Consider the following 15576-nt stretch of genomic DNA (forward strand, 5'->3'; position numbering starts at 1 on the left):
TATGTAGTACAACCCCAAATCAGAAAAAGTTGGGACAGTATGAAAACGCAAAAAAAAAAAAAGAAGTGATTTCTAATTTTACTTTGACTTGTATTTCATTGCAGACAACATGAACACAAAATATTTCATGTTTTGTCTAGTCAACTTCATGTAATTTGTAAATATGCATCCATTCCTGTCTTTCAGACCTGCAACACATTTCAAAAAAAGTTGGGACAGTAAAGTATTTACCACTTTGTAATGTTGCCATTCCTTTTCACAACACTTAAAAGACGTTTAGAGACTGAAGACACCAAGTGATGAAGTGTTTCAGGTGTAATTTCGTCCCAATCTTCCTGCAAACAAGTCTTAAGGTGGGCAACACTACGGGGTCTTCGTTGTTGCATTTTGTGCTTCAAAATGCGCCACACATTCTCCGAGCCCAGAGAAGTCGACGGTGCTTCACTGTTAACATAGGGCTTCCTTTTGGCACAGGACAGTTTTAACTGGCATTTGTGGATGTAACTACGCATTGTGGTACTTGACAAAGGTTTGCCAAAGTAGTCCTGAGCCCATGTGGTGATATCGCTTATAGATGAATGACGATTCTTGATGCAGTGCCGCCTGAGGGATCGGAGATCACGGTTGTTCAGCTTAGGCTTGCGCCCTTGTCCTTTATGCACTGAAATTCCTCCAGATTCCTTGAATCTTTTAATTATGTTATGCACTGTTGAATGTGAAATATCCAAATCTCTTCCTATCTTTCTTTGAGGAAAATTGTTTTTAAACATTTCAATAATTTTCTCACGTATTTGTTGGCAAACTGGCGATCCTCGGCCCATCTTTGCTCCTAAAGGATTAGACCTTTCTTGGATGCTGCTTTTGTACCAAATCATAATTAAAATCACCTGTTGACATCACCTGTTTCAAATCACATCATTATTTAACCATTTTACCTCATTACTAGCCCTAAATTGCTCCTGTCCCAACTTTTTTTTAAATGTGTTGGAGGTCTGAATGACAGGAAAGGATGCATATTTACAAATGACATGAAGTTGACCAGACAAAACATGAAATATTTTGTGTTAATATTGTCTGCAATGAAATACAAGTCAAAGTAAATTTAGAAATCTTTTTTTTATTTTATTTGCGGTTTCCATACTGTCCCAACTTTTTCTGATTTGGGGTTGTATAAATGTGATGTTTGATGAAATGTTTGAATTTGGTGCCTTCTAGACTGAGAAAAGACAGAAAATGTATTTTTGTCTCATGTGGATGAAAGACAACAACTCCCAGAATGCACTTGCTTCGCTGCCCTACGAGGCCACTCCCAAAGCCACGGCTATTGGTTATCACTTGCCCACCACAGCACCGCCCCACGTCGTTTTGATATTCATAGTAATAAAATCATTTTGTTCAGTTAGAGAATAGACACTACAATTAAAAACTGAATGTGTCTTTTCAATAAAGTGTGAGTGAGCCGAAGGAAAGGCACGGCAGAAACGCAGCAGGAGTCAGATTTCATTCATCACGAGAGAAGAGCTGAGCAGAGCTGAGGTAAGCGCGGCAGTCATTCTCTGCGCGTGTCCAGTCTGGCGAGTTATCAGATCGCATGTGGAAGCTAAACTTTCATAGGAATTCATTAAAAAGTTGAAACTGCCGAGCGGCAGCGGGCGTGCGCATTTACATTCTGCGAGTGAGATCCCTCCCCTGTGGGCGGGTTGAAAACATGCGGAACTAGCTCCTGTAGTCTCTAGCCTCTGGCCAAAAATCCTCAGATGATGCAAAATGACGATATTTGCATCATCGCAGGATTTTTTCCAGAAATAAAATGCATAATTCTCTCGTCTCAGGGGGATATGAGGGGGGAAAGTACCACAATTTGAATATACTACCGGGTTTCTACTGATACAAAGCTTAAGGCTAAATCACTGAAGTAACCCTTTAAGTAAAATACCACTTTACCCTTTTTACCTATAGTGGTACCATTTGAATCAACTTTTCACATACATCCTGCGGTGTGACACCAGTATGAAAAACACCTGTCAAAATATCAGAAAAAAATACAAAGGGCAAATAAAAGTGATCTTGATGGAATTCCTAAACTGCAATTTAACTGCATTGGGCAAAGTGTCCCAAATCTTGACCTTGCTGGACACTGTCCCGCGAGAGTTAAATGAACAAAGTGGCCACAATGATTCATCACAACCCTCTACTGCACAGCATATCATAAATCCGTCTGTCTTTAACTGGCCATCTCTACAAGCATATCTCCTACATACTGTTGCCATATGCAGGTACACAGCCATTTGACCATAAAATTCTGATTTACCTTCCTCAAATTCTAAAAAAAAAAGATGTTATGCAAGTGCTTATAGTTATGTAACCTTGTGGTTGAGAAATAGAAGGAGAGGGTCCCAAATAAACACTTTCTGACTTTGAGCCACAGTTTTCCATCACAGTGTCTACAAAAGCACTTAATACAGGAACCAGATCATTTACAATTAGCATGACCACAGAATGCAGTGGGATATGATCGCGGCATGATAGGGTTACAACATTTCAAAAATGCTCATTTAATTTAAAATTAAAAAGACTGTCCTGTTTATCTTTTATGTGCTATTAGAATAGTAAGTATTATGTTAGATGTAGCATAGTAAATGAATGTGTACACACTCCTGGGCCAAAAAAAAAGCTTATTATTGGTCATGAAATTAAATGAAGTTTTTGGCAGAATATGGGAAGCTGTGTGTGGAGTGATGAACCGCAGTGAAACATGAGTTCCATGGTGATACTTCAGAGCGGTGTTCGAAAATCTGCGGAGAAATATAATAATAAATGCATCTCACAGTGAAGCATGGAGCAAGAGGTGGCATTGTGTGTTGAGCCTTTTTAGCTGATGGTATTTGTGAGGAACTTCACTGTGAAAGTGTAAAATGTCATTTAATGCTGTGTAGTACAGGAGAATATTGCTGAATGGCTTGCTTCCCAGAAATGAAAAGTTGATAGGAATGATCAGATGTTTTGTTTTCAACAAGACAATGCTCCGGCCTAAATTGCAAACCTCTGTTGAAAATGTGCTGCGTAATATTTTTGTGGAAACAGTAATACATTATTTCAAGTTTCTTTGATGAACATAACATTCCAAAGAACAGCATTTATTTGAAACTTAAATCTTTTGTACCAATGTTTTTACTGTATCTTATGATCAATTTAATTCAACCTTGCTTAATGAACGCTTTAAAACAATCTGACCCCAAACTTTTTAACAGTAGTGTGTATATAGCCCTATAATTGTAAATAAAATACAATATTTAAGTGTATTTCTAATTTTCATATTCATTCATGCTTGGACAATTATAATTTTTGGCTCAACAGTTCACGACACACAAAAAAACAAAACAAAAAAAATCAAGAACTTCACATAGACTGCAACAAGTAGCATCTATGTATTCTAAAACGGAATTCCAGCAATAACAAAGTACTCTCCAGACAAATGAACAAATGTCGGGTGAACCACTTAAAAGCTGTTTTGATATACAGTTATAATAAATGAGCCAACTGCATATAACTGACCACAGTGAAACTGCGACCACAATTTCCTGGAGTAGTGCTAAAGAAATCTAAAAGCCCCCCAGAACTTTTCCAAATGAGGAGGATGTTGTTGTTGTGTTACTCTTACCTCACTTACAACCAGGAACATTCTGTTCTTTAAAACAGCTAAATTCCTCCAAAAAGATAAAGTCAAGGAACCACCTCCGACCTTAGGCAGCTGTAAACCTCATAACGTTGACAGGTTTGGTCAAGCCAGAATGGGAGCTTGAAGTTTTTCAGTCAAGTACAGCTCTTATGGCTCTCTAGGGCCTTTCAGATGATACTACCACACATACAGTCCGTCAGAGAACCTGTAGGACCCTCACAAATGAAAAAGACGGAACAGAGAGCGTATTCTGCACTAGATCATTTCTAAAAACAGTGCTGATACTTTATAATCTGTGATGGGATCACTCTCAGCTTTCCTTTATTATCAACAGAATTATGATGTGGAATGAAAACAAGCAACGAATGGCAAGTATAAACTTCTTAAGATCAAGCACATATGTTTTGGTTATTTTTATGAGCATGGTGATATTTAAAATACCATTCTAACCATAGTCTGTCTACTGACTGGAGGAGAACCATCTGTGGCACCGTCACGGCCCCTCGCTGTCCCTGCAGAGGAGTCAGTGGGTTCCAGGGATTCCGGGTCCTTGATCCACGCTGGGGCCTTTACTGAGAACATTTGAGCCAGTGGAATTTCCTCTTGCGCAGCCCGCTAAGCCAAAGGATTCATGAAGATCTGCTAAATAGCAAGGAGGCACGTGCATCTCCCTGTGCTTGTGAAAGAGACAGACAGAGAAAGTAAACAGATTGTAAAATATGCAGAGAGCATGAAGCAACAGAGAATGATAGACAGTGTTTTACCAAGATGAGAGGTAGGCAATTAAACACTGAAATATTTAACCCTTGAATGCTTGAATGTTTCGCCAATCATTATTGCACTTCATTAGGCACGTTTTCTTTTACAGATAAAATGAGGCAAAAAAAGAGATTTAACTCAAAATTATGAAATGCCCATAAGAAGGATACAATACTAATGCAATACTAGACATTACAGTTAAGGCATGACCATTGGACTGTGAAATGCTCATTGGGTCAGCAGGGTCAGACAAAAACAGGTGGCGAAGAAAAGACGTATGTTACCTGCAAAAGAATTAAGAATTAAAGGGATAGTTCACCCAAAAATGAAAATTCTGTCATCATTTACTCACCCTCAAGTTATTCCAAACCTGTATGAGTTTCTTTGTTCTGCTGAACACAAAAGAAGATATTTTGAAGAATGTTTGTAACAAAGCAGATAGAGCAACCATTGACTACCATAGTTTTTTTTATTTTTCTATAGATGGTTGCTCTATCTGCTTGGTTACAAACATTCTTCAAAATATCTTCTTTTGTGTTCAGCAGAACAAAGAAACTCATACAGGTTTGAGGGTGAGTAAATGATGACAGAATTTTCAAATTTGATGTTTTTCTGCTTACCCCCAAGGCATCCAAGATGTAGGTGTCTTTGTTACTTCAGTAGAACACAAATTAAGATTTTTAACTCCAACCGTTGCCGTCTGTCAGTCGTATAATGCATGTGAATGGGGTCCAATTCTACATGAAACGATCGGTTTCTGCAAGAAACCGAGCAGTATTTATGCTATTATTTCACCTCATATCAGACGAATGTCATCAGCTCTCCAGAATGCCATAACTTCCTGCGAATAAGGTAAAAATACCGGCGCGGTCATTGATATATACATAAATGCCTCATTAGTGCCCTCGCCCCCGGTCGAATGAGGAATCTACGTATATATTTCTATGATCTCGCCGGTATTTTGACCTTATTCAGAAGACTTTCTTGTTTTTCATAGGCTTTATCGACAGATAGGTTGAGAGTGACTCTTGAAGGACCAGCACATCCTCTTGTACCACAGTTTGAAGAATTCATCTTCCAGATTATCAACCTATCTGTCTATAAAGCTTTATAAAGTCTTCATGTATTGTACAACACTTCAGCTTGTGATTCTTTTTAAGTGCTGGTCATTTTTTTAATTGATTGAGGAATACTAAGAAGGCAGGCTATATACTTAAGTCACTATTACTAAGGAATACTTGACTTAAAAAAATTAATGAGGAGGAGGGTAGTGAATGACGCTAAAGACCCGAGATATGCGTTTAAGGGTTAAACATCTAAATGTCGGGGTAAGTAAAATAAATAATTAAAAAAAAAATGTACACATTAAATTGATTAAAAGTGCCAATAAAGCCATTTGTAATATTACAAAATAGTTCTATAAATGCTGTTCTTTTCAACTTTATATTCATCAAAGAATCCTGAAAAAAATGTATCATGGTTTCCACAGCACAACTTAATATTGATAATAAATGTAATGAAGACACTGAAGACTTTAGTGATGGCTGCAGAAAGTTTTGCTTTGCCATCAGGAATACATTTTTAAATATATTTAAATAGAAAAACGTTATTTTTTAATTTCAGTATTTAAATGTTTCAGTTTTCACTCTAATTTTCATCAAATAAATGCAGCTTTGGTGAGCATAAGACCTATCCAAGCTCAGTCGCTTATGCAATAGTTCAAGATCTCTAAAATATGTAAACATAAGCAAACAATGAAATATTGCGTTTGTCCCATTTCAAGAGTGTTACACAAGACAGGATGTTTGACAGGGACAACCTACCATAGTTTAATCACTGGACATAGTGTTCTCAGTGTAAAGAGATATCTGTGAAATCGCATATATATAAACATACAGTAGTCTCAATAAGTATTTGGACACTTAAAATGTCTGAATGTCAACTGCGTAGATGTGAATGACAAATGTTTATACTCTGTTCTAATCTAATGCAATGACAATGGTATGTGGCAAGTGTATATTACAATTAAAACCTTTTGTTCCTGGTCAGTTTTACCTGAAGCACAAAATCAGGTCACTCTAAAAAAAAAAAAGGTTCTATATTGCACCAAAAATGGTTCTTGGCTCGTAATCATAGGGGAACCTGTTTTAGTGCTATATAGCACCAATTTTGGTGCTTCAGTGGTTCTTCAGCGGTTCTTCAGAGGTTCTTCAGCGGTTCTTCAGAGGTTCTTCACCGGTTCTTTGACTAAGGTGCTATATAGCACCTCTGAAGAACCGCTGAAGAACCACTGAAGCACCAAAATTGGTGCTATATAGCACTAAAAAAGGTTCCCCTATGATACGAGCCTTTTTTTTTAGAGTGTACTAGATTGAACAGTCCATTTAAAACAGCTTTAAACTTCAGTGAATTTTACAAACACCTTTGTGATATTCTTTATCACGCAGCTGCTTATTCTAACAAACAAAGAAAGACATTTGTGTTAAGAAATCAGAGAACTTCTTTAAATAAACCAGTTAGAGGAGAAACTCTGCTTCCTATCTTCCTCTTTCATTCTCCGTCATTTCATCTGGTTGCCAAAAAATAATACTGACAAATGTATTTTTCCCCCTCTATTTTCGTTCATGCAGAATACTCTCTGACCACATGAACCACAAAAGGATTCCAAACAGAGGACAGGAAAAGGCCAGGTATCAAACACAGGCTGCAGGAACAGAGAAAGACTCTCATGGGACAGGGATTGAATTGTGTCCCTAAACTAGAAATGCAAATGTCAACTTCCGAACTGAACAGACTATATACTTCAGAGACTACTGCACAGTCTCGACATGTAGCAGCAATGCTCACACATACATTAACTACATAAAAATAAAGGATGAGGATGCACAGGGACCTCAAGTCTAAATGGAGTTTTTTGTGTAAGCTTTCTAAAAACTATTACTGTGAAATGCTATTGAGGAAAGTGCAAAAGAAGTGTAAATGTTGCCCTCTGCTGGATTTCATGACAAATGGTCCAGAGTTCCTTTGACTTCCATTTCCTTTCCAACAAGTGTCACATGGAAATACATTGGAACATGCAAAAATATAAACCACTGAAGATAAGAATTGGAAACATCAAAAGCAGAACATTTTTAATTTGTATTTTTAATCAATCATTCTACTTTTCCCCCATAAAACTGATTTAAAAATATACAACTCAAATATAAATGTGATCCATTTAAAAATACTTATTTTTACAGTACATTGTCAATTTCCTTTGCATAATTGCATGATTTGTCTGGACTCTACATTCGTGACTGTGGTCAGGTTGACAAACTGTTTTGGAAGGTAAGTTAATACTTTTGCAGATACTTGGTATTTGGCTGTGGGGTTTGGCAAAAACCTGAAAAAAAATGTAGGCCTAAGGGTATGTTTACACAACAACAATGAACTGAAAACAGATGACAACATAAGCTTGCGTTTTCAGGCCCGTTGTCGTGTAAATGACGCATAAAAAGTTTTCCGTTTTCAGTTGGAAACGGTGTTGTGTAAACATACCCTAAAAATGTAAACCATACAGACATTTGCATTGCAGCATTTCAGTGTGGCTCTTTGCTTGAGAAAAAAAAAACTATAAAAGATAAATGTACTATAAAAATCACATACTTGCAAGGACTTAAAATATCCAAATCAAATTGCAGGATGGTGCAGGTCTGCCGATGGTTCAGTTGTGCCTATCTGTGCCAAACACTAGCACACAACAGGCTAAGAATAAAACAGTACACTTACTGTGTAAAAAATTGTTAAAAGTATGTATAATGACAAATGGTACAAATGTAAAGCCTTGACGATGTAAAAATAAGCAATCTCAAAGAGCCGTCTCTTTAGATTCTTCCACCACTTGAGCCGGACGGAAGGTCAGAATTTCAGTGAAGGTGAGTCCTGGGGGGTGAAAGGAATGGAAGTGGACAGAGGAAAAGAGAACAAAGGGAAATTGGTTATTTCTTTAGCTCTCTGAAATAAACCATCACACCTAAGACTGGAATACTAGCTAATGAATGTCTTATGCATCTTTAAAGCCACAAAATGTAATTTTTCGACCCACAAGAGGTCGCTTCTTCAAAACAAAGGCGTAGCTTGATGATGCCCGGATTTCGCTGAGCTTTTATTATGCCACAGACAAGCACTTCTACTTCCGCTCATACGTATGTGGGGTAACGCAGCGCTGTTTTATCATATTAGATACATCTGAGTGTGTTGAAAGTTATGTTATAATGCTACTCTGTGCGTTCGCTCAGCGGCTACTATGAGACACTTGTTGCACACTGCAGTAAGCTAGATGGATATTAGGCATGGTAAAACATGGTACTCGTGGTAAATTAAGAAAACAATTTAAACAATAAGACTAGCTTGAGCTGTATAACAATGATGAGTTTTCTGTCGATGAATGTATTCAAACAGTTGCTCACATGTCTAATAAAACACACAATATATTAAAGCGTTTTTGGTGTTCCCATGGTTTCTACAAAATAAAACCGAAACATTGAGGGTAACATGGGTATGATGTCATTGATAGGCATCGCACGGGCACGATCCCCGTCCTGGTAAAAACAGCTGATTTCTCTGGATTTAAACATTCTTGGAAACATCTGGGATAGTGTAAGTACACAAGTCAACAAAGTATATAACACTGTTCTAGTGGATATTTTAATCCAAAAATCTTACATACTGTGCCTTTAAACAAGTGTTATAACTGGTTTCCTCATCCATTACACCAATTATTGTGAATTTAGTGTCACTCATATCAAACTTTTTAAACCTACGTTTCCATTGTTCCACTGACTGATCAGCCTCATCTAGTGAATGGTCATACGGTGGGGCCTCGGTCTCCTCCTCTGGTTCACGAAACTCTGAGAAGAAGGGAAGAGCCAATCCCTCTGCCGCTGTTATTCTACTTTCAGGGTCCAAGAGCAGCATGCTGTCTAACACATTAATCGCTGAAAAGGAGAGCAACACAGTCAAAATGACAAACAACTATGTGACGTTCAAAATTATTTTCATCAAATGTATGCATGAAAGATATACTTGATCAAATAGTAGAGCATGCTGCTAACCAGAGTTGGGTGAGTTACTCTAAAAAAAGTAACTGATTAGTAACTACTAATTACATCTTCAACAGTGTAATTGCATTTCTCTATTAATTACTCTCTTTAAAAAAGTATTATAATACTTATTAATAATTACTTTCCAAATCCCATATCAAGTTTAACAACACAAGGATAGACATGAAAGTGCTCTTTTAATTCCTTAAAAATATAATATAAAATTGCATAAGTTATTCTTGAACTGACAGAAGTATTTAAAAGGAGGTTACATTAAAAAAAAGTAACATTAACATTTAAAATAAGACATTCAATTTCGAAGTTAAATCCACTATTGTTTTATATAGAACTGTTCTATAGTCTATATAGTTTTTAATGCCATTACATCAGAAGTAACTGTAATTAAATTACAAAAAAATCTTATGAGTAATCCCTTACTTTACTTTCAAAATTAAATTACAGTAATGAATGCTTAGTAAAAAAATATACAAATTTGTTTCTTTCTTGTAACCCAAACATGACCTTAACTTTTAAGCTTTCCTTCACAAGTTTATTTAAAAGTGATCCTGGTGTGTATCAAATGGAATTATAAAAGTACAAATATTAGACGTACAAAACTGCATGCATATTAAATGAAAATAATTGCATAATAAAAATGAATAAAACAAATGATTTGTTAAAATACTTGTACATAATTATGATATGATTTCTATTTAATAAAGGATAACAATAATTAAAAACACACACTCATCCCTTATTTGCATTGATTGAGAAAAACACTTTGAAAACACTCTTACCTTGTGGATTAATATTTGGTAACAATGCCCGAAGATCTTTCTTTTTAAGTTTTGGTAACTTTGCTATGTAGTTTCTAGCCTAGAAAAACAAATGCCATGTGACTTATATTCATAATTTATATGGTGAGAGTTCTGCAAACTAATCTTAATATGAAAATATAAATGAAACGCACATCTTCAGACTGTAGTTTGGCTGTGAACTCTTTTGTTGGCGTCCCTGTAATCTTCATGATCTCCATCAGCTGATCCAGGTCTGACGGAAAATGGTCAAGGATTCAAATACACTGGGGGTGAGAGGCAAATAATCACCACATCAAAACCACAATTACATATTATCTCATAAATATGTACATTAAAAAAACCACAGTTTTCCTGCGAGGAAGGATACGGTCATTTCCTTTGAACAGTGGTTTCCCTAGAAGCATCTCTGCCATGATGCAACCGACTGACCAGATGTCCACTGAGGGGAAATTTTAATCAAACACAACACATATCTCTGAATTATCATCCGTTTAAATAGCAATTGTGGATTATCTGATTAATCAAGCACTTCCTGTTGCTTTTATAAGACCAGCACTGATATACATTAAGTATTAACAGCTCCACAGTGTGGATAGTGTAAATACTAGCACAGTCTCCCAGGAGCAAATAATAATAATACATGCTAACCACTAATCTATAATAAATGATATAAAAATAAAATACAATATTATTATTCATAACAATTAAGAATAACATATAGAGATTAGTGCATGCAACGTGGCACTAACCAGTCTGTGTGTAGTGCATCCAGCTAAGAATGACCTCAGGCGCTCTGTACCAGCGTGTCACAACGTAGCCCGTCATTTCACTGTCTGCTTGCCGGGCTAGACCAAAATCCAGGATCTATAATATAAGACAACGGTACAATAAGGCTTCAAATAAATCTTTATCTTGACAAGCATGAATACATGCACGTAGTGAGATACCTTAAGCTCACACTCCTCATTTACTGCCAGGTTGCCTGGTTTGAGATCCTGCAAGGTAACGGATGAGGTTAGTGGTTTCTCAGTGAGAAATACATGTTGTGTACATATGTGTATAAGACTGACACAACTGTACTCACCCTATGAATGATTCCAGCAGCATGGATATACTGTAAACACAAAGCGATTCATGACAATATGTTTGCGAGGGTGTGTAAGCTTGCATTATTAAAATACTCACTTTGAGTCCTCTCAACATCTGGTAGACCAGATACTGGACCCTGTCCTCTGACAGTCTCTGCATTTTCATTAGTTTTCCTAGATCAGTAGCCATAAAAGGCATGACCAAGTAACTGTGCAAAAGACGAGATAATGATCATGCATCCATACATCCAAAACAAGCTGTCGCAATCACAGTTGAAGCATGGCCATTGTCAGTTTACGATTGTAAAATACTCACAAGTCATGGAATCTGTCTAGAGAAAGGTCTGCAGTGAAAACGTCCACAAGTCCAATAACCTATACCAAAACAGAGAAAGTGGTTGCCAAATACATCACAACATGAGAGTGTAAATCTAAATCTGTTAATTTACAACAGGGCAGATGAGAGTGCCCTCCGCATGCATTAATCTTTGGTGTCCTACATTATCATGCTTCATGTGTTTGAGCAGCCGGAGCTCCCGATAAGCTCTTTTGGCAAACAAGTCAGACTGGAAGGGACGATGGAGTTTCTTGATGGCCACCTTTGACCCTGTCCTCCGGTCAAACGCATAGCTGAGGAGTAAATCACCAGTGGTAAATAATTACAAGCATTTTGAATTAGAATACATAAATATAGTAGAATTTACAACAAAAGAAGCTTGCTTTCGCAAAAGAAACGCCTATGCACAAAGAAGTAGTTTCTTTTGAACATGCACGTGTATGCATATTTCTGTTTTTCTTAAGTGATATATTTTAATCAAATATGAAGGACTGGTTTGAGGATGAGTGATTAGTGGTTGAGTGATATAATATTTTATTATAATATTAATATAATATAATTTCAAAAGTGGAAATGTTGCTATTTTACTAAATTAAAGGGATAGTTCACCAAAAAATGAAAATTCGCCCATGATTTACTCATCTTCAAGCCATCCTAGGTGTATATGACATTCTTCTTTCAGATGAATACAATCAGAGTTATATTTAAAAAATGTCCTGGCTCTTCCAATCTTTATAATGGCAGTGAATGGCTGTTTCTGTTTTGAAGTCCATAAAAGTGCATCTATCCATTAGTGCTGGGCGGTATACCGGTTCATGCCGAATACCGGTATTAATTTTCTTTATGATATGAATTTTGATGATACCGCAATACCGGTATATGTCGCTTAAACAACGTTCGGAACGCGGCGCAGCGCATCATTGTTTGAGAGGGGACCCATTTCATTGATGCACTGTAGTAAGAGCAGTCAGAGCATTACAGCACAGCCTATGGCTGTATCCTATACTCTCATTCACTATTCCCTACGTTATCACTTTATTTGAAGGAGTGAATGAAAACGTGCGTGAAGTCGGACAACCGTTGTGTGTACATCGGCTGTACACTCGTTATTGCGGTGCAATGGGATAGAATGAGTGCACTCAATAACGTCCACTAAGGTTTCGGACACCACTACAAAGCGCTGTGCCCTCCAAATAATGCTATATTTGAGGTTATGGGAGCGATGTCGGATTCAGCCCTTGATTATAGTTGAGAATTCAAACTACACGCGGCGCGCGAGAGAGCGCGGTTTCTGCACGGAGCGCTGCGATGAGTTTAACAACGCTCACCACATGGATCATTTAGCACTGATATAGACCGGAGCGAGTGCGTTTAAAATTTTTATGGACATATTTCAAAAACTCTAGTGCTCTAGACATGAACCAGAAGCGTGTATGCGCGCATATTTCATCACGTCTTATTAAAATGAAATGTATGCACTGATTACACTGATAACCTATGTCTGATCACGAACGCGCTGACACGATGGATTATTCAAAAGACGATGTAAGTTAATAAATAAACTGACAATTCAAAGAAGAATGGGCCAAAAAGTAACTGCTTTATTCTTTCTGTTAAACTGATGTGTCATTCGTTCCGAGAGTCCTGTAAAATGTATTGCTAATATACTCATTTCTCTTCGTTTTGGCAGTTTGTTGTTATAGAGGGTTAGATTTTTAAAATGCTTAAGGTGCCCTCAACTCAACTTTTAATATTCAGGTGTCTGTAAGTATGATTCTGAGCGTGTTGCAGGTCTGTGTTTTATTGTTTGTTGTCTCTCCACAGCATCATTTTGTTAACCTGTAGACCTATTAACTCTAGTGTGGAATTTTTCTACAATATTCACTCGTCATGACAGTAAAACAGGGTATTCTAGTCAATCTCCTGCAGTATTTCCTCTCTCAATCAGTAGAAAATGTGATTAACACCCTGTCATGCATAGGGGAAAAAATACCGTCATATACCGTGAAACCGATATAATTTAGAAAAATACAGTGATATACATTTTTGGTCATAACGCCCAGCACTACTATCCATCATAAAAGTAATCCACACGGCTCTGAGGGTTAAAAAAGGCCTTCTGAAGCAAAGCCATGCATTTTTGTAAGAAAAAAAAATCCATATTTAAAACTTTAAAACTAAAATAACTAGCTTCCGACAGATGGCCGTACGCATCGATTTACGGTGAAAGAGTAACCCCGTATGACGTATTGATGAACGCGGAAGCACAGAGGAATGAGCAAAAACAAAACACTGGTCATAAATTAGAAGTCTAAACGAGAAATGCTGGAGTATATCTATATAAGAGTTAGATTTGTAGTATTTGTTTGCGTCAAAACTTGCGACACTCCTACATCCTGTGTCATACATCGTGTCAGAGGTTATTAAATTTTGCCATAAGTCGACTTGCGTAGGTAGTCTGTCGGAAGCTAGTCCTTTAAGTTTATAAAGTTTTAAATATGGATATTTTTCGCACACAAACGCATTGCATCTCTTCGCTTTAGAAGGCCTTTATTAATCCCCCGGAGCTGTGTGGAGCACTTTTATAATGGATGGATGCACTTTTATGGACTTCAAAACAGAAACAGCCACCCACTGCCATTATAATGCTTGAAAGAGCCAGGACATTTTTTTTAATATAACTCCAATTGTATTCGTCTGAAAGAAGCATGCCATATACAACTAGGATGACTTGAGGGTGAGTAAATCATGGGCTAATTTTCATTTTTGGGGGGGAACTGTCCCTTTAATGGCAGATTCAGTTGTGGACGTACGTGTCTCAAGACGCGATAATGGGTTACTCTGAGATAATCCTCTTGGACTATTAAAGGAAGTATGGAAACGCAATAAACCATCATCACCTGACCACAGGCAGCATTCGTCAACAGCTGCCATCTTACAATTATTAACCTCATAGTAATGCAACGAGCTGTAAACAACGTAACAGTTAGTCTTACAGGCACTTCATTTTGAAACTCTCATTTCCTGTGTTAACTTGTGAACACGCATGGAGAATGGAGAAAACATGCCTAGACTGACTCGCTAATATGCTGTATGAATTTGGATCGCATTAAAACATTTTGGGGCATCTTAATCATAAGATATTCTTTAACTTTTTCACTTGCTCGCCTACCGACGTTTTGAATAGATCCCAGATATAGCCTATTGTTCTGCAACAGTGACAATGGATTAAGTGTTTTTAAAATCACGATTCTTTTCAGGAAGTACATAAAATAAGAACAACAACTCACCAAACTGTACCATATGCCCCCGTCCCCACCTGTTTTAGATCTTTGTATCTGTCCGGCACCTCCCAAGCGGTTTTATTTACATCCTGGCGATAATATCCAGGTCTTGATCGGACCGACATGACGGTGAATACCCCTTTAAATGTGCTATCCCGAGTCCCGCAGCTGTGATTTCCAGCTTTACCTGTCCACGGATAATAGCAATCTACCTGTCCACGTTCATAGATTGTGCGTGTGCGCGCAACCGCGCCCTCTCCGGCGTGGCCGAGTGAATGGCAAGCCGTTTTAACATATAGTTATTGCGTAAACCGAACTAATTTCAAATTTAAATGTTACTAGTACTTAGTAGTAATTTAAAAATAAGTAATTAAATAGTGACTAGTGTATTTGTATCTTTTTAAAAAAAAAAAAAGTTATTAGTAGCAACACAGAGAAAGGGGATGTCAAAATTGTACCTTTAGGGGTACAACAGCTTGTAGCTGAGGCAGTACCCTTAAAAGCACATCTTTGTACCTTTTTTAAGCACA

The 15576-nt window shown here is 37.2% G+C and overlaps 1 protein-coding gene across 2 annotated transcripts; it reads right to left on the bottom strand.

Moving 5' to 3' along the window:
- Positions 1-7539: 7539 nt before the first annotated feature.
- Positions 7540-15305, bottom strand: mapk12a (mitogen-activated protein kinase 12a). Of its 2 annotated transcripts, XR_013817213.1 has the most exons (13): positions 15053-15305; positions 11926-12055; positions 11742-11800; positions 11523-11634; positions 11422-11451; positions 11285-11332; positions 11087-11201; positions 10705-10776; positions 10490-10569; positions 10317-10395; positions 9241-9414; positions 8231-8359; positions 7546-7848 (listed from the first exon to the last, which is right to left on the bottom strand). XR_013817213.1 is itself a non-coding variant. In XM_079825570.1 (12 exons), the coding sequence occupies exons 1-12, from the start codon at positions 15169-15171 to the stop codon at positions 8286-8288; spliced, it is 1092 nt and encodes a 363-aa protein (XP_079681696.1). In that variant the 5' UTR covers positions 15172-15300; the 3' UTR covers positions 7540-8285. The 2 variants fall into 2 exon arrangements, 1 of the variants encoding a protein (XP_079681696.1); XM_079825570.1 differs by having other exon boundaries at positions 7540-8359; positions 15053-15300.
- Positions 15306-15576: the final 271 nt, after the last annotated feature.

This window comes from Gobio gobio, assembly GCF_949357685.1.
Source record: "Gobio gobio genome assembly, chromosome: 9".
NCBI classification, from domain to species: Eukaryota; Metazoa; Chordata; class Actinopteri; order Cypriniformes; family Gobionidae; genus Gobio; species Gobio gobio.

Bases quoted from the DNA above. Each gene is read 5' to 3' on its own strand.
- mapk12a (XM_079825570.1), bottom strand. From the start codon at position 15,171: ATGTCGGTCCGATCAAGACCTGGATATTATCGCCAGGATGTAAATAAA. The intron at 11,635-11,741 runs GTGAGTATTTTA...TCTTTTGCACAG, and splicing joins CTAGACAGATTCCATGACTT to TTACTTGGTCATGCCTTTTA. The intron at 9,415-10,316 runs GTAAGAGTGTTT...TCTCCTTTTCAG, and splicing joins ACCAAATATTAATCCACAAG to CGATTAATGTGTTAGACAGC.